Genomic DNA, 24830 nt, shown 5'->3' on the forward strand with positions numbered 1-24830 from the left:
AAATAAATTCAGAGTTTCTTCTTAAGATGGCACGCTCTTACATGCTGACAAATTCTCAAAAGGGATACTAAAACCTTTGCTGAGTATGTTGGTTTTACTCAATTAAATATTTTGTACACATTCCATTGTTCAGCAAGACAACACAGGAGAGCAAGCCCTCTCAATTAGTCGCCACATACACATTTCATTACTTTTGCAAAGCCACTGATTTGAATTACTTGAAACATTTTTATTTTGGTGAACAAGATTTAGACATTCGCTTTTGCTTTAGCAATATCAGAGGTCATTCAAACAGAATGAAATATTTACAGTTGCTTAGTTATAAAGTAACTAGAGAAAATAATCAGGAAGAGTTCACATTTTGAGGAGTATGAACGTTATTTAACGTTGGGGGACCTCTTTTAAAAAGAATTAAAAATTATGAACACAAAATTAGCTTGGAAACTGGTGGTGGTAATGGGAAGTGACTGTAAATGGGCACATGGTTTCTTCTGAGAATGATGGAAAAGTTCTAAAATTAGATTTTGATGATATTGTACTCTGTAAATATACTAAAATTCATTGAATTGTACACTTTAAATGGGCGAATTTTATAGCACTTAAATTATATCTTGAGAAAGCTATTTTTGAAAAATGAGCTTAGAAAGAACTTGTGCAAATTAGGGGGTCCCAAAGCTTAAGCTTTACATCACAGTAAATCTACCACTACAACAGTGATTACTGACACTACTCTTACACACTGAAAAGAATTATTATTTTCTTAAAACATACCATTTCTGTAGGTTCCTCACTATTGTAAATACCTTCGATTTTTTTTTTTTTTTTTTTTTTTTTTTTGCGGTATGTGGGCCTCTCACTGTTGTGGCCTCTCCCATTGCGGAGCACAGGCTCCGGACGCGCAGGCTCAACGGCCATGGCTCACGGGCCCAGCTGCTCCGCAGCATGTGGGATCTTCCCGGACTGGGGCATGAACCCATGTCCCCTGCATCGGCAGGCGGACTCTCAACCACTGCGCCACCAGGGAAGCCCAATACCTTCGATTTTGATATTTCATATACTATTAAAAGTTTTAGTCATAACCCCTTACTCAAGAGAGACTCTGAATGCATGCCTAAGTTTCTCACATATAATCACATTTCCTGTATTTCAACATTAGAAAACAGTTTTTAATAACTTTGAGAACTACTTGTGATAAAGAGAGAGTTAAGAGCAGACTCTGAGGTTGACCACCTGGGTTTGAAACTCCAGTCTACCACTACTACTACTTAGAAACTTGCTTGTCTAAATTATTAAATCTTTCAGTACCTCAATTTTCTCAAATGGCTGTTGTAAATAATAATATTACTACTTCATTATAGGTGATGTAAGAATGCAATGAGTTATTACATATAAACACTTAGCACAGTAAATGCTGTATGTGCGCTGTTAATATTACTATAATTACTTTAGATTTACATTTGAACAGCTTCGAGCTAAAAACTAATGATAAATTTCCTCCCCAATGGTGACAAAGTGTCTTCTGGACACATCGTACATAGAAGAAAATATGGAAAGTTTTGCTTTTGATAGGAACTGAATGGAGAAGTAAGTCATTATAGGTAAATATTTAGCCATGATGGCCATAGTAACTACTACCTTATAATTAGCCTGCCAGCACTTGAACACAGGCATTACAGCCTGCTTTAAGTAGGGAAAAGAGGTTTGGGGGTATTTTTAAATTCTAACTGAAACTCATAAAAGGAAAAAACCTCTCTGGGATCAATATGTGTAAGCACTGGGAGATTAGGAAGAGTCTAGAAATCTGTCTCAATTTGAAATAGCCCCAGATATTTTAGCCAACCCCAGATCATTCTTAATGCAGAGAAACAAATTCTGAAGAGCAATTTATTAACTCTACACAATGTTTCTGAGCTGGGATTCATAGGCTTATTCTTTGGTTTACAAGTTCTAGGGTAAAAAAAAAGTTTTTATACTGTGTTTTCACCTTAATGATACTAAAATTCTCTGACATTCAGTAAGACAAATCTTTTTTATTTTTCAGTTCATAAATTATCAATGCAAAGAGTACTTTATTCAAGAATTTAGTTTAAAACAGCATATCTAAAAACAGAGTTTTAGTACCTATTCTTGAGGGTGAAAATTTTCTTTTCCTTAAAAATGAATCTTGTATTATTCCCCTAGAGGACTCCTACAAAACCTAGGAATTAAGCCAGAATTTGGTCTGTGAGAGTATCATTCTCTCTAATCGATGGCTTGACTGGGAACAAGGATAGTTTAATAACTGGAAAAAAAAAAAGCTAGAAGTACACAGGTTTTAGTTGTTTTTAACTACTCCATCAGGGTACTCATTCATCTATTCACTATACAACAAACATTTACTAAACACTTATCCACCAGAAATTGTGCATTTCTTTGCTCACTGCCAAAGACAACCACACTGCAATTCTATTAACAACATCCATTAAAAAGAAATTTAGTTTGCCTTTGACTTCATAGGATAACTCTACTTCTTTCATTATACTGTAATACAACCTTGTTTAGGAAAGGGACCCTTAAATTTGTAAAAGGATTTCTATCAGGGCAAACCTTCACAAAGCCTAGCACTCACTCATTAAGATCTGATTCCTGAATATTACTTATAGTCAAATTAGGTCACGTGCATATTAACTCCAAATCCAAAATTTAGTTTACACGAAGATAAACGTTTCTTTAAATAGAATGTATATCTTGTACTTAAAGGAAATACAGTTGACCCTTGAACAACATGGGTTTGAACTGTGCTGGTCCACTTATATGTGAATTTTTTTCACTAAATAAAATTACAGTACTATCCGATCCACAGGTGGTTGAATTTACAAATGCGAACCGCAGATACAGAGGGACAACAGTGAAGTTCTATGTTAATTATCGACTCTGCAGAGGGTCAGCACCCCTAAGTCCCACATTGTTCAAGGGTCAACTGTATTTTCATTTTTCATTCAACATTTACATATCAGCATTTAATTGAATTTGGGGGAAATGAAAAATAAAACAAATACAATACCTTTGATTCCACTTGGTTCAGCATAAGTGGAATGTCAGAAGTTGTTGACCTGGGAATACCAAGGGTATCGCAGATAGCTTGAACTTCCTGATAAGTTTCACTATTTTTATCTAATTGAGAATTTTTACGTTTCTTGTTCTGTAATATCTGTAAAGCTTGAAGCTCTGTACTTAAAAATACTATAATAAGAAAAGGGAAAAACAAATAATGTTAAAATGTGCAAGAATGCTTTAAAGATCCCACTTCTGGGTATACATGCAAAGGAGCGAAAATCAGGATCTCAAAGAGATCTTCACTACCATATTCACTACTGTATTGTTCATAACAGCCAAGATTTGGAAACAACCTAGGTGTCCTTCAACAGATGAATGGATAAAGAAAATGTGGTATAGGTATACAACGGAATTATTATCCAGCTTTAAAAAAGAAGGAAATCCAGCCATTTGTGACAACATGGATGAACCTGGAGGACACTGTGCAAAGTGAAATAAGCCAGACGCAGAAAGACAAATACTAATGATATCACTTTTATGAGGAATCTAAAACAGTCAAAGTCCTACAGTAGAAAGTAGAATGGTGATTGCCAGGCCGGGGAAGGAGGAAACAAGGAGTTTAGTTAAATATAAATTTTATATTCGTTAAATATAAATTTCTGAAGAACTGGTGATCTGTTTTATTGAAGTTTTAAAATCAGAGGGACCGGGACTTCCCTGGTGGTGCAGTGGTTAAGAATCTGCCTGCCAATGCAGGGGACACAGGTTCAATCCCTGGTCTGGGAAGATCCCACATGCCGCGGAGCAACTAAGCCCGTGCGCCACAACTACTGAGCCTGCGCTCTAGAGCCCGCGAGCCACAACTACCGAAGCCCATGCGCCTAGAGTCTGTCCTCCACAACAAGAGAACCCATGGCAATGAGAAGCCCGCGCACCACAACGAAGAGTAGCCCCCGCTCGTCGCAACTAGAGAAAGCCCGCGTGCAGTAACTAAGACCCAACGCAGCCAAAAAAAATAAATAAGTTAAAAAATCAGAGGGACCTTGGCATAGTCCTCATAAGCAAAGTTTGATACATACTGCTTATATAAGATGAATAAATCCTAGAGATCTATTTTACAGCATAGTGCCTATAGTTAACAATACTATATTGTACACTTAAAAATTTGCTAAGATGGTAAATCTTACATTAAATATTCTTATTATAAAAAGAAATAATAATAAAGAAGGCAGAAGGAATTTTTTTTCTAAATAGTGCCTACTTGCAAAGAGTTTAAAGCCTAGTAGGAGAGACCCACCTGTACTTCAACAATTTTAAAATGCTTAAGAATGTGTAAGACTGATAAAATATTCTCTCTGATATGCACAGCTCAAGCCAGGGGAGAATGTATAGCTTTAACTGATCTATTAAGCAGATAGAGCAATTTGAAAAACTGCCTTTAAGACAGATCACCCCAGGCTGTTCACAAGTCCTTTCACTGTCACCATTTTATTTCATCCTTTCAACAGCCATATTTTTAAAAATCATTCAAAAATCTTAGATGGAAAAAGCAAAACAACACAAAATGGAAACAGACTCATATACACAGAGAACAAATGGGTAGTTGCCAGAGAGAAGGGGTGTGGGGGTGCGGTAGAATAGGTGAAGGGACTTAAGAGGTACAAACCTCCAGATAGAAAAGGAATCAGCCACAGGGGTGTAACACACAATATAAAATACGGTCCATAATACTGTAATAACTTCGTATGGGGACAGACGGTTACTAGATTTACCATGGTGACCATTTAATAATGTATGCAGATGTCAAATCACTATGTGGTACACCTGAAACTAACAATAGTTTATGTGAACTCTATTTCAATTTTAAAAAAACCTAAAAAATATCATTTTGGAAAGCAAAAAATTATCTTAAATCATTACAGTCTTTTTTAAAATTAACTTTTACAACAGTACAGTTAAGATATTGGGGTTTGTTTTTATTTGTTTAGTTAAAGTTATACACACACACAATTTAATACAACAGTTTCGACTTCAGCTGAGCAGAAAAAATATCTGAGAAATTGTTTAGGGCCTCCCTGGTGGCGCAGTGGTTGAGAGTCCGCCTGCCGATGCAGGGGATACGGGTTCGTGCCCCGGTCTGGGAGGATCCCATATGCCGCGGAGCGGCTGGGCCCGTGAGCCATGGCTGCTGAGCCTGCGCGTCCGGAGCCTGTGCTCCGCAACGGGAGAGGCCACAACAGTGAGAGGCCCGCGTACCACAAAAAAAAAAAAAAAAAAAAAAAAAAAAAATATCTGAGAAATTGTTTAAAAGTACAAGTACCAGGGTCCCACCCTCAGAGATTCTGAACCAGTAGGTCTGAAGTAGGATCTGGGAATCTGTGTGGTTTTAGATCCAAGGTGACTCTCATGGGCAGGCAGGATTGAGAGCCACTAATTTAAGATTTTTCCATGTAATCTACACACGATAGTCTAAAGAACCCACAAAAAGTTAAGACCAACATGTATCAAACTTTGCATATGAGGACTATGCCAAGGTCCCTCTGATTTTTTAACTTCATTAAGCAGACCACCAGTTCTTCAAAAATTTATATTTTGTGCAGAACCATGGCTGAAGTCTGTCTTTGTTCTATGGAAACATGCTGTATGTAACAGTACAAACAAGAGTTCAGTCTAGTATTTAAAATGCTAATCCCCACAGATGGAAAATAATACAGTGAAAAGTCTTCTTCCCACCACAGATCCTCAGATTCCCCCTCCCCCGAGGCAATCACCAGTGTTAGTTTCTTGGGCATATTTTTAGGCGTGTGTGTGTGTGTGTGTGTGTGTGTGTGTGTATATATTTAGTATATGTCTCTACCACCTACGCACTTTTATTTCTTTTATAGAAACAAGAGCATACGATACATGTTCTGTGTGTATATATATATATATATATATATTTTGTTGTTGTTGTTGTTGTTGTTGTTGTTACATGGGCCTCTCACTGTTGTGGCCTCTCCCCTTGCGGAGCACAGGCTCCGGACGCACAGGCTCAGCGGCCATGGCTCACGGGCCCAGCCGCTCCGCGGCACGTGGGATCTTCCCGGACCGGGGCACGAACTCGTGTCCCCTGCATCAGCAGGCGGACTCTCAACCACTGAGCCACCAGGGAAGCCCTGTTCTGTATATTTTTTATTTACCAATATATCTTAGAGATCATTCCATATTTACACATTTTATCTACTCTCATTCTAATGGCTATAGAATGGTATCACTGCAAAGATGTACCATTTCTATTTAACTACTACAAACAATGCCATAATGAACATTCTTTTCATATATCTTTGTACAGTTAGTATGAACTCCTAGTCATTGAATTGCCAAGTCAAAAGACAGGTGAATTTTAATTGTGTTATTGAAAATTTGCCTTTCCAAAAGATTGTACCAATTACTCTCCCACCACACTCCAATGCCTGTAGTATATGAGAATGCTTACTCCCCCCAAACTTGTATTATGACTTTTTTTTTTTCTGGTATTTGCTAGCCTGGTAAGTGAAAAATAGTATCCTTTTTTTTTTTTTTTTTTTGTAACTCTTTAACTCTGGGGGATAACTGTGCATCTTTTCATGTTTAGAAGGAATTTTTTTTAACTTTTTTCTGTAGAATGCCTTTTCATGCCTTATGTACTTTACATATTTTTCCAGTGAGTTTTTATCTCTATAAAAGCTCTCCACATAGTAAGGAATGTGGCCCTTTTCATCTTACACACGTTGCAAGCAATTCTAAAAGAACATGAAGAAGCTTATTATATCAGTATGTTTTAAAGGTAGTCAAACTAAAGACAAAGATGAAATAGATGCTGGTAAAATTGTTAATTGGTATAACCTTTCTGGAGCAAATTATGGCAATATATCTAGACCAGAGAATTTTTTTAAATGTTCATGATCTTTGTCTAAGTAACCAAAAATATGAACAAAGAAATTAATTTAAAATAGAAAAATCGGGACTTCCCTGGTGGCGCAGTGGTTAAGAATCTGCCTGCCAACGCAGGGGACATGGGTTCAAGCCCTGGTCCGGGAAGATCCGACACGCAGCGGAGCAACTAAGCCCGTGTGCCACAACTACTGAGCCTGTGCTCTAGAGCCCGCGAGCCACAACTACTGAGCCCACGCGCCTAGAGCCTGTGCTCTGCAACAACAGAAGCCACCACAATAAGAAGCCCACGCACCGCAACGAAGAGTAGCCCCCGCTCACCGCAACTAGAGAAAGCCTGCATGCAACAAAGACCCAACATAGCCATAAATAGATAGATAGATAGATAGATAAATTAGAAAAATCCAAATACCCCCAAATTTGAAATCTATTAAATAAAAATGCCCATAGCATAGAATGTTATGTAGTCAATTTAAATTATTTTTTCAAAAAATACTAAGTGATGGGAAAATGCTCACAATGCATTAAATGAAGAAGAGGAAGAGCAGGAACTACATCTGTAACAGATCTCAATCTTATTTAAATATGTGTGTACAAAGGAAAAAAAGAAGGAAAAGGAAATACACTGAAAAGTTATTCATGATCCTCTCTGGGGAGTAAAATTATAAATTATTTTCTTCTTTTCATATTTATCAACTTTGTAAGATTTTTATGATGAGCATGTATTTTTTCAACATGTAACATAAAATTTACCATTCTAACTATTTTTAAGTGTACAGTGGCATTAAGTACATTCACACAGTTGTATAACCATCACCACCATCCATCCATCCATCTCCAGAACATTTTCATCTTCCTCAGTTGAAACTTTGTACTCATTTAACAATTCCCCATTTCACCCCACCTCCTGAGCATGTATTTTTATAATCAGAAAAAACTATACCAACCTCTCTTATATCTCCTCTTTACTTTTATTTGGACCAGAAACTTATATTACCGCTATTGCTGAGCTTCTTAGAAGCAAAGGCAAAAAGGGAAACATGATGATTTACACAGTTCTCACTGACTAACATAAAGAATTACAGATTACCTATATCTAAGGTAAGGATAAGGTGATCTAAGGATTACCTATATCTATATGAAAGTTCCTCATGGCCAGTGCTTCTTACCTTCCTTTTTGTCCCAATACACCTAAGGGTTACTGTGACCTCCCATTAATAACAATGGTTCATTAAATCAGTGACTTACATTGAATGGGAGGAAGACAAGGAAATAGTGTAAGAAATGGGGGAAGGGCACATAATTTTTATCCTCCCCAAAACAAACAAGATAATTCAAATGTCAACACTTCCAACACCACCACTAGTTAAACACATAAACATGATTTCTGCTCTAATGAAACTAACATTTTAACACTAGAACATAGAGGAATATATCACATGCATCTTTTTATAAATGGTACAACCTAAAATAATAGAAATCTTCAATCATAGAAGATGTTAGAAAAATTCTTTCAAATAGTCACCGCTTGTAGAACTTTCAAAATAGCATGAAATTAAACTGAATTTAAAAAAATTTTAAGGGAGCCAATAAAAATAAATGGATGTTATTCATAGAAATTGTTTAGATATAGGTAATCTGTACTCCAAATTCACCCCTGATGAAAATAGGTCACACTCACTAAAATTTAAGTGGCACAAGGGCACAATTTTTTTCTTAAACTGATACATCCCTAATGCTTAGAGCAGTTTCTGGTACAGTAGAAAGTGATCAATAAATATTTTTGAACCATCATTCAGTGCCTATCATCTAATAATCTGCTTAGCAGCCTAGTTTCAGAGAGTTTTAAGATTAAATAGGAGTTTGGAGACCACCACTTTAGCCAATTAGTCATAAATGAAAAGAGATGAATTAGGCAAAGGAAAAATTACTGAAGTACAATACAAGTCACAAACACTGTGCATTCTATATTGGCCAAATAAATCATAAGTGTTAGAAATCTCAAAGAGTACATTAGTAGAATTTATACTACATTTATATAAAAATCTGAGTCAGTTTCATATTTTAAGCCAAATATTAAAAACTTTCTAATACACAAAATATCTAATGCTTCATTAATTAAAGTTCATAAATCTTGACTTGAAAATAACACAAACCAGATTAAACACATGCATTTAAATTGTTCAAAGAAACATAACTTACATAGAAGTTTCAAACAGTCATCCTTCTTTTTTAAACGGTCTTTAATATCTCCTGATACGAGTACAGAATATGGACATGCCATTTCTTTCAAAAAGCCACTTATCTCAAGCTGGAAGCTTTCTAGATCATCTTTCCCTTTAAACAAGAAAAGGTATAAAACATTCACTAAATATTTACCATGTAATCTGATACTATCAAATCTATCACTAGTTGATTTTAATTTTATATTTAATTCCAAATTTTCACTTTGACATTAAATCCTTAAATGTGTGACCCCAAAAGCTTAGGTCAAAGTAACCAAAACATATTTCTACATATGGAAAGCAACACTTAAATTCAAGGACATAAGTATCTAATCATGAAATTATAAATATTTTTATATTTAAATCTCTGATATCTTCCAATGGGCTTTCCATAAAAGCAGATAAAATAGAAATATTTTATGTTAGTAACTAAAATATTAAAAGCATTATTATGGCTATAATTATTAATTGGCTTCAGAGCAAATGATCCATTTCTATTGTATTTCTATGGATTTGGATAATAAATGCTATCATCGAATTAAGCCTCAGCGCTTATCTTTCTTTCATCATCTAATTATGTGGGAACTTGTGTCATAAGTTCTGAATTCAGCTTATTTTACTTAGCTTCAAGTGAATTCTATTAGATTTGGCAAGGAAAAAAACAATTTAAAAGTAAGGACAGCATCAGAAGGGAAGGCTATTGGTCTCCTAGCAAATGTCCCCCCCAAATTTTATTTTTCATTTTATTACACTGTCTGAAATTCTACCAATCAAAGACCCACAAGAACTCCAGCTTCCAATACAGTAGTGAATTAAATAAACCTTCTGAGCTAGTACAGGAGTTTTTAAATAAACGTATTCCTATGTGAATCCATGTCCTGAGTTATAGGTTTGGTAATACAACTTAAATTAGGGATTACATATATGCATACTTTAGGGAAAAAAAACACCTTAATTCAAAATAAGCAGTATTCAGAAATTAACCTTTTAAAATAACCAAATTCAGACTCTTCTTTTTCTAAAGAACAATACTAAGTTCAAGACAGCAGATAAACAACATTTATAATTTTATATAAATTTAAGAACCAATTTTGGATTAATCAATATAAAATTTAATCCAAAGATATTTAAATCACATATTGAATTTCTTTGTAGTAATGACTTTTCTTTGTACAGTGAGCACATTATAGATAAAACTGTAAATCATAACCTATCATTTCATTTTACTAGTAAACAGAAAAGTAAATAAAACTCAATAGCAATACCAGCTGAAGTGATACTTTCTTCCAAGTTGCACAATGATTTTATTTGAGAGCCTAACCAAACACAGAGCTCTGAAAATTCAGGTGAAGATAGTCCACCCTCTGCTGCCTTTATAAGGGCTTGCTCTTCTAACAGTGGTCCCTTATACCTAGAAAGGAAGATATAAAAGGTTAAAACAAACAAACAAACAAAACCCTAATACACCTAATACTTTTTATTCAACGTCTGCTGCCTGTCTTTGTAAATAAAATATTATTGGAACACAGCCAACAACTGTACTCATTTACAAACTATCTCTGGCTGTTTCCCTGTATTTATGACAGAGACAGTGTGGCCAGTAAAGCCTAAAATTTTTACTATCTGGTCTGTTACAGAAATAGTTTGCTGATTTCAGCTCTATATAATTAACATTTGACTTTGTTTTAAAATTTTTTAGTAAAATTATCAACCAATTTTAAGATAAATATTACATAAAACAAAGTCAAATAGAATAGAGTCCAATAACTATACTAGTTACAAGAATAAGAAAAAGGTAATATAGTGAAAAAAGAACAGATGCAAATTTAAATTTAAAAAATTAAAACTGAGGACATATGAGATTATTTTAACCATAACCATTTCTTTTATAATTTTATACTTTCAAACACTGCTACAAAGTGTAGTTGAATAGAGCCTTAAATTTTCAAACCATTTTTATATATTATCTTAACTGAATTTGATACCAGTTTTCTACTTTTACTGTTCTTTCTGTAACTGAGCTTCCCCCCCCAACATTATTAAACTTACAAGTTTTAGCGCAGTTGATGGGTTTTAATCCATTGCATTTATTTTTCTTTTGATACTCAAATTGTCCTATCTCTGATTAGTGGGAGCACATTCATGTTACTCAATGAGTCCTTTGACTTGTCCCCATTATTCTTTGAATATTTTCCTTGCTTTCTATGACAATATGTTCCTCCCCTATACCTGTAATCAGCCATTTTCCAAGAAGCCCTGATTCTCTTCAATGGTATTTAGAATACACAATCTGGTCGTAAAGGTTAGTCACTGTATCTGTACCTTTTTAAAAGAAATTATATCAGGACTTCACACTACTATTTCCAGTTCAAATTTAGAATTATAGGGTTTTTACCTATTTTGTTTTACATTTTTATCTATTTTTCTCTTACAATGAAAATGCTGGTTTTTTATGACATTTACAGAATCCTAGTAAATATAAAAATAACATAAATTACATAGTTTCAGAATAGAAAAAACAGTATTACTAAAAATAAAATTAATGAAAACAATTTATATTTTTATCTTTAGAATATACTACAATAAGGATGTATAGAAAAACAATTCCTTTCCATGTGATTAAACCTCCTACTCAATACACTGATAGATATTTTTTTCATTTTGCTTTTAATTTTTAGGGATTTGTCTCTGTTTTTTTCTTTTGATTTCATTTTAATTTTGCTTTACAATTATGTAAAACATTTATACGGTTTCAAAGTCTAAAACAAAACAAGGTACATTCAGACAATTCTAGGTTGCAATCTTAATACTGTTCCATCTAGTACCCTGTTTCCTCTCTTCCTCATAGGAAACCATATTTATTAGTTTGGGGTTGTCAAACCATAATGTTTTAAAACATAAACATATATATACACTATATATATATATATATATATATATATATATATACATAAATGTATCTTTTTTAGATAAAAGGCAGCCTACTATCTACTGTTCTATTCCTTTTCTTAAACACATACACACGCACAGACACATATTTATATATACTAGAGATCTGTAGAGATACTATTCAAATATTTGAAGGACAAATATCTGAAGGACATTTTGGTTTTTTGTAATGCTTTGCTATTAAAAAATTGTGCAAATTTTTGTCAGTGTATATCTGGGATAGATTTCTAGAGGTGGGATCACTGGATCCAAGGGTAAATGGCTATCCAACTTTGCTGGATAATGTTATATTTGCCTATACAGGGGTTGTACCATTAAAGTAGAAGAGTATCCATTACCCATAAATTACCAAACATTTGACTCATGTCAAACATTTGGATTTTTGACCATCTGGTATCTCAGTATAGTTTTAATTTACATTTCTCTTATGGCACGACTGTACATCTTTTGATATGTTTAAAGGCCATTTGTGTTTCTTTTTCTCTAAATTCTCTGGTCATATTTCACGAAGGGTGAGTATCTTCAAAGCCCCATTTTGCAGATAAGAAATTAAGGTTCAACAAGGTTAGGATACCTGCCTTAAGTAGCAGGCCAGATGAATATTCCAATTCATCTACTCTTTACAGCAATAATTTGAAGTTATTATTATCCTAATTCTGTAGGACCAGAAGATAATATCAGAAGATAAATGACGACACTCTGACTTAAATCCAGATTTGACCCCAAATGCTCCATGTGAACTCAAACTTCTGTCTACACTAATAAGGAAACAAAGTAAATAACCTGGCCAGGTAATGCAGCCAGGTAAAGATAGCTGGGACTAGACCAGTCTCTGCTCCTCCAACCAAGACTGGTTCCCCTGTATTACCTTTCTACCATGTCTTACAGCACCTCACATTGAGACTTAATAGTAAATATCTTATTTCCCCCTACTTGCTTTCACTTCTGCAATAAAGCAATAATCATAAGCTCCTGAAAATATTTAACTAATTCATATTATTGGTAAGTTATTTTTACTGAAATGCCAATTTTAAAATTCAGCAAAAATTTACTAAATCACCAAAAATACTAAATCCTGAATACACAAGCTTTAATGCCTCAGTTCATCAAAATAGGTAAAAAGAAAAAGAAAAAATAAATGCATTTAACAAACCTGAATATCTAATAACAATCATAATCATAGAGCAACTAACATTTATAAACTAATCTTAGGCCAGTGCTATGTGCTGTATGTATACTACCTTATTTAATTGTCACAATATCCTATAAGATAGGTATTATTATCATGCTTAGTTTTTTCTATTAGGAAAGTGCTACTCTTATTCCAAAGAGTAACTCCAAAGAGTAATAACTTAGTAGTAACTGGGGACACCTCCCCTAGGCCTAGGCTCCCCCAGGGCCATGCACACTTGAACCATAGTTGCTGATCTGACACTGCTCTAAGCTGGGTGAACCAAACCTTCAGTCCAGTAGGACCATTGGTAAACCTTCACGAAGACACAGCCAGGGTCTAATTTACTTTCTGTTTTCTATTTTCATTGGCCAACATATAAAATATTAGACCCTTTCTTTCCCCCTGTCATTAACCCACCCTACTGGCTTGCCTCTGATCCAGCTCTCCACTTCTTCCTGCTTCTCAAACTCTTCCATATGTTCCATCCATAAACAACAATTCTCCTATTCTGTCAATGTCTTCTCAGAAAGATTTATCCCTACTACCTCTAACTTTGGGTATTTTACTCTTAAGTGCCTGACGGTCAAATGGTGGGTTTTTTGTCCTCCTTGCTTCCCAATACAGCATCCATATCACTGCTCCCCCATTATCTTTTTTTTTAATTGAAATATAGTTGATTTACAATGTTGTGTTAGTTTCAGATGCACAGCAAAGTGATTCAGTTATACATACATATATATTTTTTTTTTCAGACTCTTTTCCCTTATAGGTTATTATAAAATACTGAGTATAGTTCCCTGAGCTATACAGTAGGTCCTTGTTTACCTATTTTATATACAGTAGCATGTATATGTTAATCCCAAACTCCTAATTTACCCCTCCCCACCCACACCCTTTCCCCTTTGGTAACCATAAGTTTGTTTTCTATGTCCTGTGGGTCTATTTCTGTTTTGTATATAAGTTCATTTTTGTATCATTCTTTTTTTAGATTCCACATATAAGTGATATTATATGATATTTGTCTTTCTCTGGCTTACTTCATTTAGTATGATAATCTCTAAGTCCATCCATGTTGCTGCAAATGGCATTATTTCATTCTTTTTTATGAATAATATTCCATTGTATAAATACACCACATCTTCTTTATCCATTCCTACGTCGATGGACATTTAGGTTGCTTCCATGTCTTGGCTATTATAAATAGTGCTGCAATGAACATTGGAGTGCATGTATTTTTTCAGATTATGGTTTTCTCCAGATGTATGCCCAGGAGTGGGACTGCAGGCTCATATGGTAGTTCTACTTTTAGTTTTTTAAGGAACCTCCATACTGTTCTCCATAGTGGCTGCACCAATTTACATTCCCACCAACAGTGTAGGAGGGTTCCCTTTTCTCCACACCCTCTCCAGCATTTATTGTTTGTAGACTTTTTGAAGATGGTCATTCTGACCAGTGTGAGGTGATGGTAGTTTTGATTTGCATTTCTCTAATAATTAGAGATGTTGAGCATATTTTCATGTGCTTTTTGGCCATCTGTATGTCTTCTTCGGAGAAATATCTATTTAGATCTTCTGCCCATTTTTTGATCGACTCCCTCATTATCTTATAAATATCTCCTGCTCTCTCCAGGCTCAGACCAGTCAGATTTGCCACCCTCTTTCTCTCGTGGTTGCCACCTATCAATCTCTTGGACACTCTTCAACATTCCCTGTGCTCAGTTTTTCCTCTCCATTCCTATTTTTTTCAATTATATTGAGTTTCTTCAAAGTCCATATGTATACCCTTTCCAATACCCTGAGCTCTCAATTCCCTAACCTCCTTTTTTCCAACCTTTGCCACTGCACATAAGTAAGCCACGCCCAGATCATGCCATCACCTGGAACTACGTCACTTCCGAAATCACTAATTTGAACGTCACTCCCTGACCATAGCCTACTATATCTATCCTTCCAGCTTGCTCTTTTGACCACACTTAATATCATCTCTACTTCAGTTCCTATGGTCCCTCCGCATTCTCTGTATATCCTAGCTCCCGGCTGTCTTCACTTTCTTCCCTGTCCAATTGAGATTCCAAAGTGTATCATTTTATTTTGTTGCTCAATAAATACCTGTTGAAGAAATGAATCCTTTGTACTGTCATCTCCTTCAGCTCTAATAGCCAATCAAATCACTAAGACCAATAATATACTTCTTTCTATATCCACTGCCACTGAGCAACCATCACTTCTTGCCTAGACTACTAACTAATTCTCCAATCTATTTTCCACCTTGCTGACAGAGGTAACTTTTCAAACTAGACATCTAATCCAGCGGTCCCCAACCTTTTTGGCACCAGGGACCAGTTTTGTGGAAGACAATTTTTCCACACAGGGGGGCGGAGCGGAGGGAGTAGGGGAGTTGGTTCGGGCGGTAATGTGAGCCATGGGGAGCAGCAGATGAAGCTTCGCTCCTCCACGCTCACCCACTGCTCACCTCCTGCTGTGCAGCCTGGTTCCTAACAGGCCTCAGACCAGTACTGGCCCATGGCCCGGGGGTTGGGGACCCCTGATCTAATCACTCCCTTTTTTATTTAAAATTCTTCAATCATGTTGCATTGCTGTCATGACAAAGAATAAAATCCTCAACATGGCCCAAAAGGTGCTGCATGCCCTGTTCCTTGCTGATCCAATCTTCTAACACTGGTCCTTGCTCTCTGTCCTCCGGCTACATCAGCCTCCTACCAGTTCTCCTAATGTGGCAGATCCTTTCCACTTTAAGGTCTTTCATATGTTGTTCTCACTGTAAGGACACCTTTGCCCTCCTTTCCCAGCCAACGTCACCTAGTTAACTCCTACTCACCCTTCCTATTTCAACTCAAATGTCACTTCCTCAGTAATCTGTCACTAACCCCTAAGACTACATAGGTCCTCCTGCCACATTATGTCACCCTGTTCTTTTCCTTTGAAACACTTAGTTTATAAATATTTGTGTGATCATGTCTTTTTCTCCACCAGACTGTAAGCTCCATTGGGACAGGAACCAAGTCTGTTTTGCTCACCAATGACTTCTCAGAACAGCGTCCAATATACAGCTGTGCTCAGTAAATACGTGAAATAAATTTCCCTCCACAATGATGGTTCTCAACCTAGGCTGTGAAGCTTTTTAAAAATATGCATGCCTATATCGCACCCCTGAAGATCATGCTTCACTCAGCTGGTGGTATATACCAGACTGAAACATTTTTTTACAAGCTCTAAACATGATTTTGATGTATAACCAGGGTTGAGATACACTGTTCTACAAAATCATATTGTCAGAACTGAAAGAGACTTCCGAAATCTGATCCAGCGTGCTCCTTTCACAGATTAGGAAACTAAGTTACTACTACCCTGTTTTCGTTTATAATGTACTACATCACTAAACTTTTCTTTCATATAGATTTTCCCTTTTAATTGCTCCCTTTAATTTCCTATTTTATCTGATAAACTGAAGTACCTTCACTGATATCCTAAATGTTTTAATCACAACAGAAAATGCATTATTCACAATCCACATGGAGATTTTGAAACACATGTTCAATTACAACACATATTGTAAATAAACAATTACCCTTTTTTCACTTTTCATTATCATTATAGGAAAATTCAAACTTCAAAATCTTGTCCTTAATTATTCCAGGAAAAATCAGTTCTAAAGTGTGTAAACTGTTTTACTTTCTATAGTGAATAATCTGAAATAATTTTCCTTGATAAAAGCCAAGATTATACCAAACTTCATTTTTCAAAACACCTATAATATAAACAAATTCAAAGAATGAAAGAAATTTTTAAAAAGCACTGACTTTCCATTTTTCAAAAACTATTTATAGAATCCCACTAGTCTTATCTGGAATACTTGGGAGCTCAAAACGTTTGGGTCCGAAACACTTTAATTATTTTAACTTTTTGTGTTGGTTACTTCCTTAACCAAGTTACGTGAAAATTTCCACGGGATTTCACAGAAGTAAAAATGCCCCCTAAATAATCACTGGCTCTGTTCTTTCACTTGACAAATATTTATTCAGGATATTTAGGCTCTGTAACAATGAGTCGCTGCAAAGTAGGTACTATCAGGGTCCCAAAGAAGCAATTGATAGAGAAGCAAGTGCAGGTTTAAGAAAAATAAAGGGGGGCGAGAGGGTGGTTCGAGCTTCACGATAGCACTGCAAAGGCACAGCCTGTCCTATCCAAGAAACTCCAGATGTGGCAGGGCACACAATTGCACAGATGGCTCCAATGTCTTTAATTAATGTGTATTTTTTTGACTTGCAACTATCTGGCCCTGTGCTTACCTCTGTGCAGTCTCTGCTTTGAACTTTTCTTCATTCATTTACCCATTCATCCAACCACTATTTATTGTAGCAGATCTGGTTGTAGGATGTTTTGGGGAACAAGACAGGTAAGGTACCTGTTCTCCTGGAGCTGACTTTTGTGTATTAGGGGGTGGAGGGTGGGGAGGGTGTATGTTCAAGAGACAATAAATAAATGTTCAGGACAAGAGAATTCGGGATAGGGACCCCAGGGCTGTAAAGAAAAACAGGATGAGGCTGAAGGAGAGACTATTTTGCATGTATTGATACCCATGCTTGCAAGTATTAACATCATTCCAGGAGCTCTCATAGCACTTAACCACCCTGAATTGCAAACACCAGTAGACTCTTTATAGTCCCCGACTAGGTAACCTACTCGTAATCTGAAAACTGTCTTCTTCCTCGGCCTAGCACACAAATACGCATTAATGAATACAGATTAACACCAAATTAATATGTTGTTAATGAATGGAAGGAACGGTGAAATGAATGGACTTGCACTGAACTAAAACCCCTTTCTCGGGTCAAGGAAGCAGGAGATTCGCTCCCGCGCCCTAATTAATCCACAGGTTGTACAAGGTAGGAGACAACAGTCGACAGCTGCACTCCGGCTTCCAGCGCCTCTCCCCCGGAGCGTCAACAATAATACCACCTGCGGGGCAGCAACTAATTCCCCAAAGGAGTGCTGCCAGCCGGGGCCCTCCGCGCCTTCGCCGCGGGTCCCAGCTGCGGAGTTCCGAGGCAAGGAGTTCGGAAGAGGGGGCCAAGCGCCCCAGCTCTCCGGGCCTGCTCCACCCCCGAAGCGGATTTCTCTCCCGCCTCTCTCTTAACTCTGTCTGCGCCGGAGGCAGCGAGGCAGGGACGGAGGCCTGCACCGAGCGGCAAGAGCTCAGCGAAGGCCCACGGGGAGGAGACTGAGGCAGCCAAGCGGAGGGACAGCTTACGTTTTCGGGGGAAAGGCGGTCCCAGGACTACTCACCCCAGCGCTTCTAGAGTGTCAAGCACGTCCCCCTCCATCATAGCTTCGGGACCCGGTTCCGGCCCTCTCATGGTCCTTCGGCCCAAAGCTGTTCCGCGCTCTAAGGAGCCCGCCGGAAACTGGCGTCGCGGCGCCAAGGTTCCGACCGGCTCTCAACCTGGACTGCCTAGGAGTGCCTCTGGCACTGGGGGACAAAACGTTCCCGGCCCGGAGGCAATTGGCTCTCCTGCCTAAAACCAATTTATGTAACAATGGTAACTTTAAAAAATAATAATAACAATAAATAGTAGAAATAAAAAGACTTCTTTGAGTTGTCTTAGCAAACATTGTGATTCTACCAAGTTCTCAACGATCAGATTCCGGCTTTCCCTTTTTATAACAAAAATCCCTAAATGAAATATTAATTATCTTGAGCTAAAGTTGTACATAATATCATGTACCTAAACAAATAATTTTTAAATGAATATACACAACAAAGCTCCAACTTTAAAGAAAAATAGAGAGAAGGAAATTTATAACAAAATATTGTTTCATTATGAAATGTAGAAGATCAATGAAGTGATCAGATGGTTGCATCTATCTATAGAATCCTCTTCAACACACATACAGAGTATGTGTTGCACTGCTGACAAAATATAGGCGAGTTGTATAAAAAACAAAAATTCCATGGGCAGAATAGGGTAGCTGATGTGCTTTTCCAAAATTGTGACTGACTCTCCATAAAACTCCAAACAAACAAAACACAGTAGTCCCTCTGTGTACTATTTATGGAGAATTCAGTGTCTATCTAAAGAATACAAAAAATATTTTAGGGTTCATATGTAAAAGAGTCAGCATAGAGCATAAAATCATTAACAGTTATATCACCCAAATGAATAACCAAATGAACTATTGAAAGTTGTGCAAAACAGTAACTATTGGTCCTTGTAAAGGACTGTCCCATGCCTCACAGAATACATAACATCCCTGGCCCTAATGCACTAAAGACATTAATGTTCTCACCTCCCAAATCACTGTTAAAAATAAAAAGCTTACCGATAAATTTGCAAAATCCCCTGAGGGAAGCTTACACATAAATTTGAACAAATATCAATAAATGACTCCTCTACCATATACCCAGGCTTAAGTATAAAATTATTTGCAGCTTAATGTATTTGAATTCATCTCTAAACCAAAGACAGAGAATGTATGTTCTAAGTGGTTATTGCCTCTCTCAAAGAGTTGAAGTCATAGAAAGTACTATTCTTAGTAACCTTAGGAGACATCAATAAGGACATTCCATAATGATAAATGTGTCAAGACAACACAATGCTATAACAACCCTAAATGTTTACTTGCTTAATAACCAGCCTCAAAATATATAAATAAAAAACTTAACAAACTTGAAGGAGAAATAGGCAAATCCACAATCACAAAGGAAGATTTTAAACACATTAACTGATGTAATAAGCAATTTAAAAAAAGAAAAAGAAAAAATCAGTAGACATACACAAGACTTGGAAAACATGATTTACAAATGTGATATAAGAATCACTGCTCCCTGGGCTTCCCTGGTGGCACAGTGGTTGAGAGTCCGCCTGCCGATGCAGGGGACACGGGTTTGTGCCCCAGTCCGGGAAGATCCCACATGCCATGGAGCAGCTGGGCCTGTGAGCCATGGCCACTGAGCCTGCACGTCCAGAGCCTGTGCTCCACAACGGGAGAGGCCACAGCAGTGAGAGGCCCACGTACCACAAAAAAAAAAAAAAAAAAAAAGAATCACTGCTCCCCAAACCTTCAGAATATGAATTTTTTCAAGTTCATATATGTAATTTATAAAATTGACTTTATACTATATTTCAAAGACTGAAATCATAAAAAGTATGTTCTCTGACCACATTACAATTAAACAAGGAAATCAATAAGAAAAAAAGAAAACTAAAGAAGTCCCCAAATATTTGATGTTTGGAATTTAAGCAATGAACTTCTAAATAATCAGATTAAACTAGAATTAAACTAAACAACAAATGGATATAAGAAAATATTTTTGAACTGAATGGTGATAAAAAATACATCAACATGTGAAGGATGCAGGTAGACCCATTCTTAAAAGAAAATATATAGCATTAAATGCAAATATTAGAAATGATAAAAGATTGAAAATTAATTATCTAAGTATCAATCTCAAGAAGCCAAAAAGCAAATCAATTAAATTCAAAGAAACAAAAAGATAGAAATAATAGAGTAGACAACAACGAAATGAGGGAAAATACAATGAAGAAATTAAGCCAAATTTGAGTCTTTTTGCAAGGACTAAATAGTATTGACAAACCTTTATCCAAACTGATCAAGAAAAAATAAGTACAAAAGAAGAAGCAAATAACCAATATGAGGAATGAAAAGGGGGATATTGGTACTGGTCATCAGATATTAGACAGTAAGAGGATGTTATGAATAATTTTATGCCAATAAATTTGAAAATTTAGATGAAATTGATAAATTCCTTGAGAAACACAATTTAACAAAAATGATACAAGGAAAATTTAAAATATGAAAAGTTCTACATCTATTAAAGAAATTGAATGACAAATTAGAAATCACCCACAAAGAACACTCCAAGCCCAAAGTGTTTTCCTGATGAATTTCCCCAAACCCTTAAGAAAGAAATAACACCAATCTTATACAAACATTTCCAGAAACTAGAAAAACATGTGGTAGTTTGCAATGCTTTTTAAGAGGACAGTACCTTAAAACGAACATCAATAAGGACATTATTAAAAAGAATTTATTGACCAATTCCTCTCATGAACAGATAGCTGCACTTACACAGTCACTTGAGTATGACAAAGTCACCATTGTAGTTCAGGTCTTTACAATACATGGTTCTGGGTCAATGGGATATCCAAATCGTGCTACCTCATGCTCTTATCAACACAAATAATCAATAAACAATCTATATTAAGGAATAGAAGAGAGTTTTATTCAAGCCAAGCTGAGGACAATAGCCAGGGAGCACAGATTCAAGAAGCCCTTGAACTGTGTTCTGCCTGACTGCAAAATGGGGGAGGCTTATATAGGCAAAAACCACAAAGTTATAGAAGTTGTTTGTCAAGAAATAGGATTGGAGCTGGCAAGAAGTAAGGATGCTCGTTCAGCAAGGTTAGTTGATGTCCAAAATAGTTGCACAGTTACAGAGGGAGACCTTGAGACCATAAGGTTGCAGCTGGCAGCCTCTGGCAGATATTGGTTTGTAAAGGAATGGTGGTATCCTTGAGTTTGATACAGCTCAGAAAATTCAAGTTCTCAGGGATGCAGAAACATGTCTGAAACCATATCCACAATGGCCACCAGGCTCCATTTTGGATGTCTGAACCCCAGTTACTCCATTTTAATTTTTAATTGATCTTAAATATGTCATCATTGAAATCTTTCCTTTAGAAAGCACTGATGATCAATTTTGGTCTCATGTCCCTTTCATTGCCGGAATGGCTAATAACCTGCTCCAGATCCATTGAGTTCCTCAGAGCTGGGGTAGATTTGCCCCAGGAAATTCACATTGCGAGGAGGAAAAAGAAGAGTATGTTACACGCTTGGGTCACATTTGAGCCCAGATAGACTTCAGGGGTATGGTCTCAGGCAAGTCACGTTTTGATTACAATCGAGGTTAGTTGATCCCTCAGGGATATAATTGAAACTGCACACCTCAGATTGGGACTCGAACCCATCTGCACTTCAGATGGGACTTGAATCCACAATCTCTGGCTTAGAAGGGGACTCAAACCCACAACCTCCCAGCTGAAATCACATACCTGGTCTTAGGACTTAATGAAGCTCAGGTTCTTTATATCTCAGCACAGAAGGAATTCTGCAAGAGGCAAAGAAGACAGGCAAGAAGTAGATTAATATAGGATGCTTGTGAAGGATACAAGTGGACAGGCAAGGGAGCTCTAAGTGGGAAAGCAGGTTTATTTAGAGAGATACACATTCCATATATGTCTGTCTCAAAAGTGGAAAGCAGCCCTGGGAGATACACACTCCATAGACAGAGTGCGGGCCCTCTCAAAGGTGTGGCGGTGGTTAGTTTTTATAGGGTGGGTAATTTCATAGGCTCATAATTGGGAGGATTATTCCAAATACTTTGGGGAAGGGGCAGGGATTTCCAGGAATTGGGCCACCACCCACTTTTTGGCCTTTTATGGTTGGCCTCAGAACTGTCATGGCACCTCTGGGTGTGTCATTTAGATGCCCATATTTATATTACAATGAGCATAAAATGAGGCTCAAGGTCTACTGGAAGTCGAATCTTCCTCCAAGTTGGGCCTAATTGGCTCTAACCAATTTTTGTCATATCCTCAACAGCTGTGTCATTCTTTTCATGGTTGTGCCCTGCCCCTTCCCCCCACACACCCTCATTCCCCCTTCAGAGATTTTACTCCTATAATTGTATGGGAAGCAGAGGGGCGATAGATGGTCTGTCTCCTGTAGCAGCTTCAGTGTTGAGTAGGGGCATTGACCCTGCCTGTCAGGGAGTAAAAATATCTGGATGCCTTATTTAGGGGCTCTAGCTGCAGGACAGCTCCTTGTTTTAAGTCAGTGTGGGCTGGAATCCTCGCACAGCCATCCTCTTGATGTGGAGCTGTTGTTAACTGCTTCCATAGGCTTCTTATGAATCGTCTTGAAGATGAAGCACTTTTGCAACAGCATCGGAGTACAATAATAACTGTCTATAAATAAGACTTAAAAGGCATGGTTAAATATCTGGTTACAGAGTAATCAATAAAGAAACTTGGTTACAATAACCAGAATTACACCTGATTATATTTAATTTAGTTACTTTTAATTTAACAGACTTTGGGCTTGGTATAGTAACTTAAAGATATAATAATATTTGTTTATATAGGATTCTTGGCCTGAATTTCCTATCTCTGGTGATAAGGGTGTCCTTCTACTTCCAGATGCAGGGGGTGCACTTTTCGCATGGGAGATATATTTCCTGCTTTCAGGGAGACAGAAAGGAGGGTTAGAGTGTCCCCCTTGCATTGGCTCTTTCTTAAGTAACTTTAATTCAAAATAATCAATATGCCACTGAGGCATATTTTGTGGTGACCTACCTAGGGCCCCAATAGTTTCCTCTTCTGAAACATCTTTGGAAGTTTCACGTATTAAAAGCTGAGCTGGTAACTGTGAAGGGAATGGGTTAGTAGAATCTTCCACTTCTTTGAACCAGTTTTTAGTTCTGAAAACAGCTCAGTTTAGTTCAATAGTTATATCTCATTTTAAGAGGTGGTGATACAGGTGTATTCCCAAAGCTGGGACTATGGGGCAAACAATCAGGTATTTAATAAGAGGACTTTCATAGAAATGAAAGAAAAACAAAGGTTAATAATTAGAGCAACTTATAAACCAGTTTCTGGGCCCAAGAGGCAGTCAATCAAGATTTCTAGATATCAGGGTCAAAGTACCTTTTGCAGTTTGAAATGTCTCTAATGATGTCATCAGGTGTTCAAGTAAACTTTCTGAGTGGCTCATACAGAAACAAACATGAGGATTATTTAAATATGAGCTGTTGTAGCAATTTCTCTGAAGTTTGTATCAAGTCATTTAGCTTCAGGAAAAGGGCTTAGTTTGAGAATTCTGGAGAAATCAGATAGGGAGAAAAAGATAAGTGTTTCAATTCTGCTTAAAAATGTTTAATTTACCGAATTGTTTTAAGTCTTTAAAATCTTTTCCTTTTATCTGGAAAACAAATGATTAAAAATCAGTAGTATTGGGCTTCCCTGGTAGCGCAGTGGTTGAGTCCGCCTGCCGATGCAGGGGACACGGGTTCGGGACATGGGTTCGTGCCCGGGTCCGGGAAGATCCCACATGCCGCGGAGCGGCTGGGCCCCTGAGCCATGGCCACTGAGCCTGCGCGTCCGGAGCCTGTGCTCCGCAACGGGAGAGGCCACAACAGTGAGAGGCCCACGTACCGCAAAAAAAACAAAAACAAAAACAAAAACAAAAAATCAGTAGTATTTTAGACAAAACGATAAAAAAATTATAATCATATTTATCAGTTCATTCAATCCTATGAATCCTTTTTTCATTTTATTTTTGAATTTTATTTATTTTTTATACAGCAGGTTATTAGTTATCTATTTTATACATATTAGCGTATATACGTCAATCCCAATCTCCCAATTCATCCCACCACCACCAGCCCCCCGCCATGTAATTAATTCTTTTTTAAAGGATTTTTTTGTTTGTTTT

The 24830-nt window shown here is 36.9% G+C and overlaps 1 protein-coding gene across 1 annotated transcript in view; it reads right to left on the reverse strand.

Moving 5' to 3' along the window:
- Positions 1-18673, reverse strand: part of FAM98B (family with sequence similarity 98 member B) — a gene marked incomplete at its 5' end in the record, with an annotated part of 35270 nt that extends 16597 nt beyond the window's left edge. The window contains 4 exons of the mRNA XM_079701105.1: positions 3044-3222; positions 9151-9285; positions 10439-10584; positions 18603-18673. Coding sequence (XP_079557231.1) covers positions 3044-3222; positions 9151-9285; positions 10439-10584; positions 18603-18673 — 531 coding nt within the window. The remainder of the gene's footprint in view (positions 1-3043; positions 3223-9150; positions 9286-10438; positions 10585-18602) is intronic.
- Between the last annotated feature and the right edge of the window lie 6157 nt (positions 18674-24830).

This window comes from Hyperoodon ampullatus (assembly GCF_949752795.1).
Source record: "Hyperoodon ampullatus genome assembly, chromosome: 3".
Taxonomy (NCBI): domain Eukaryota; kingdom Metazoa; phylum Chordata; class Mammalia; order Artiodactyla; family Ziphiidae; genus Hyperoodon; species Hyperoodon ampullatus.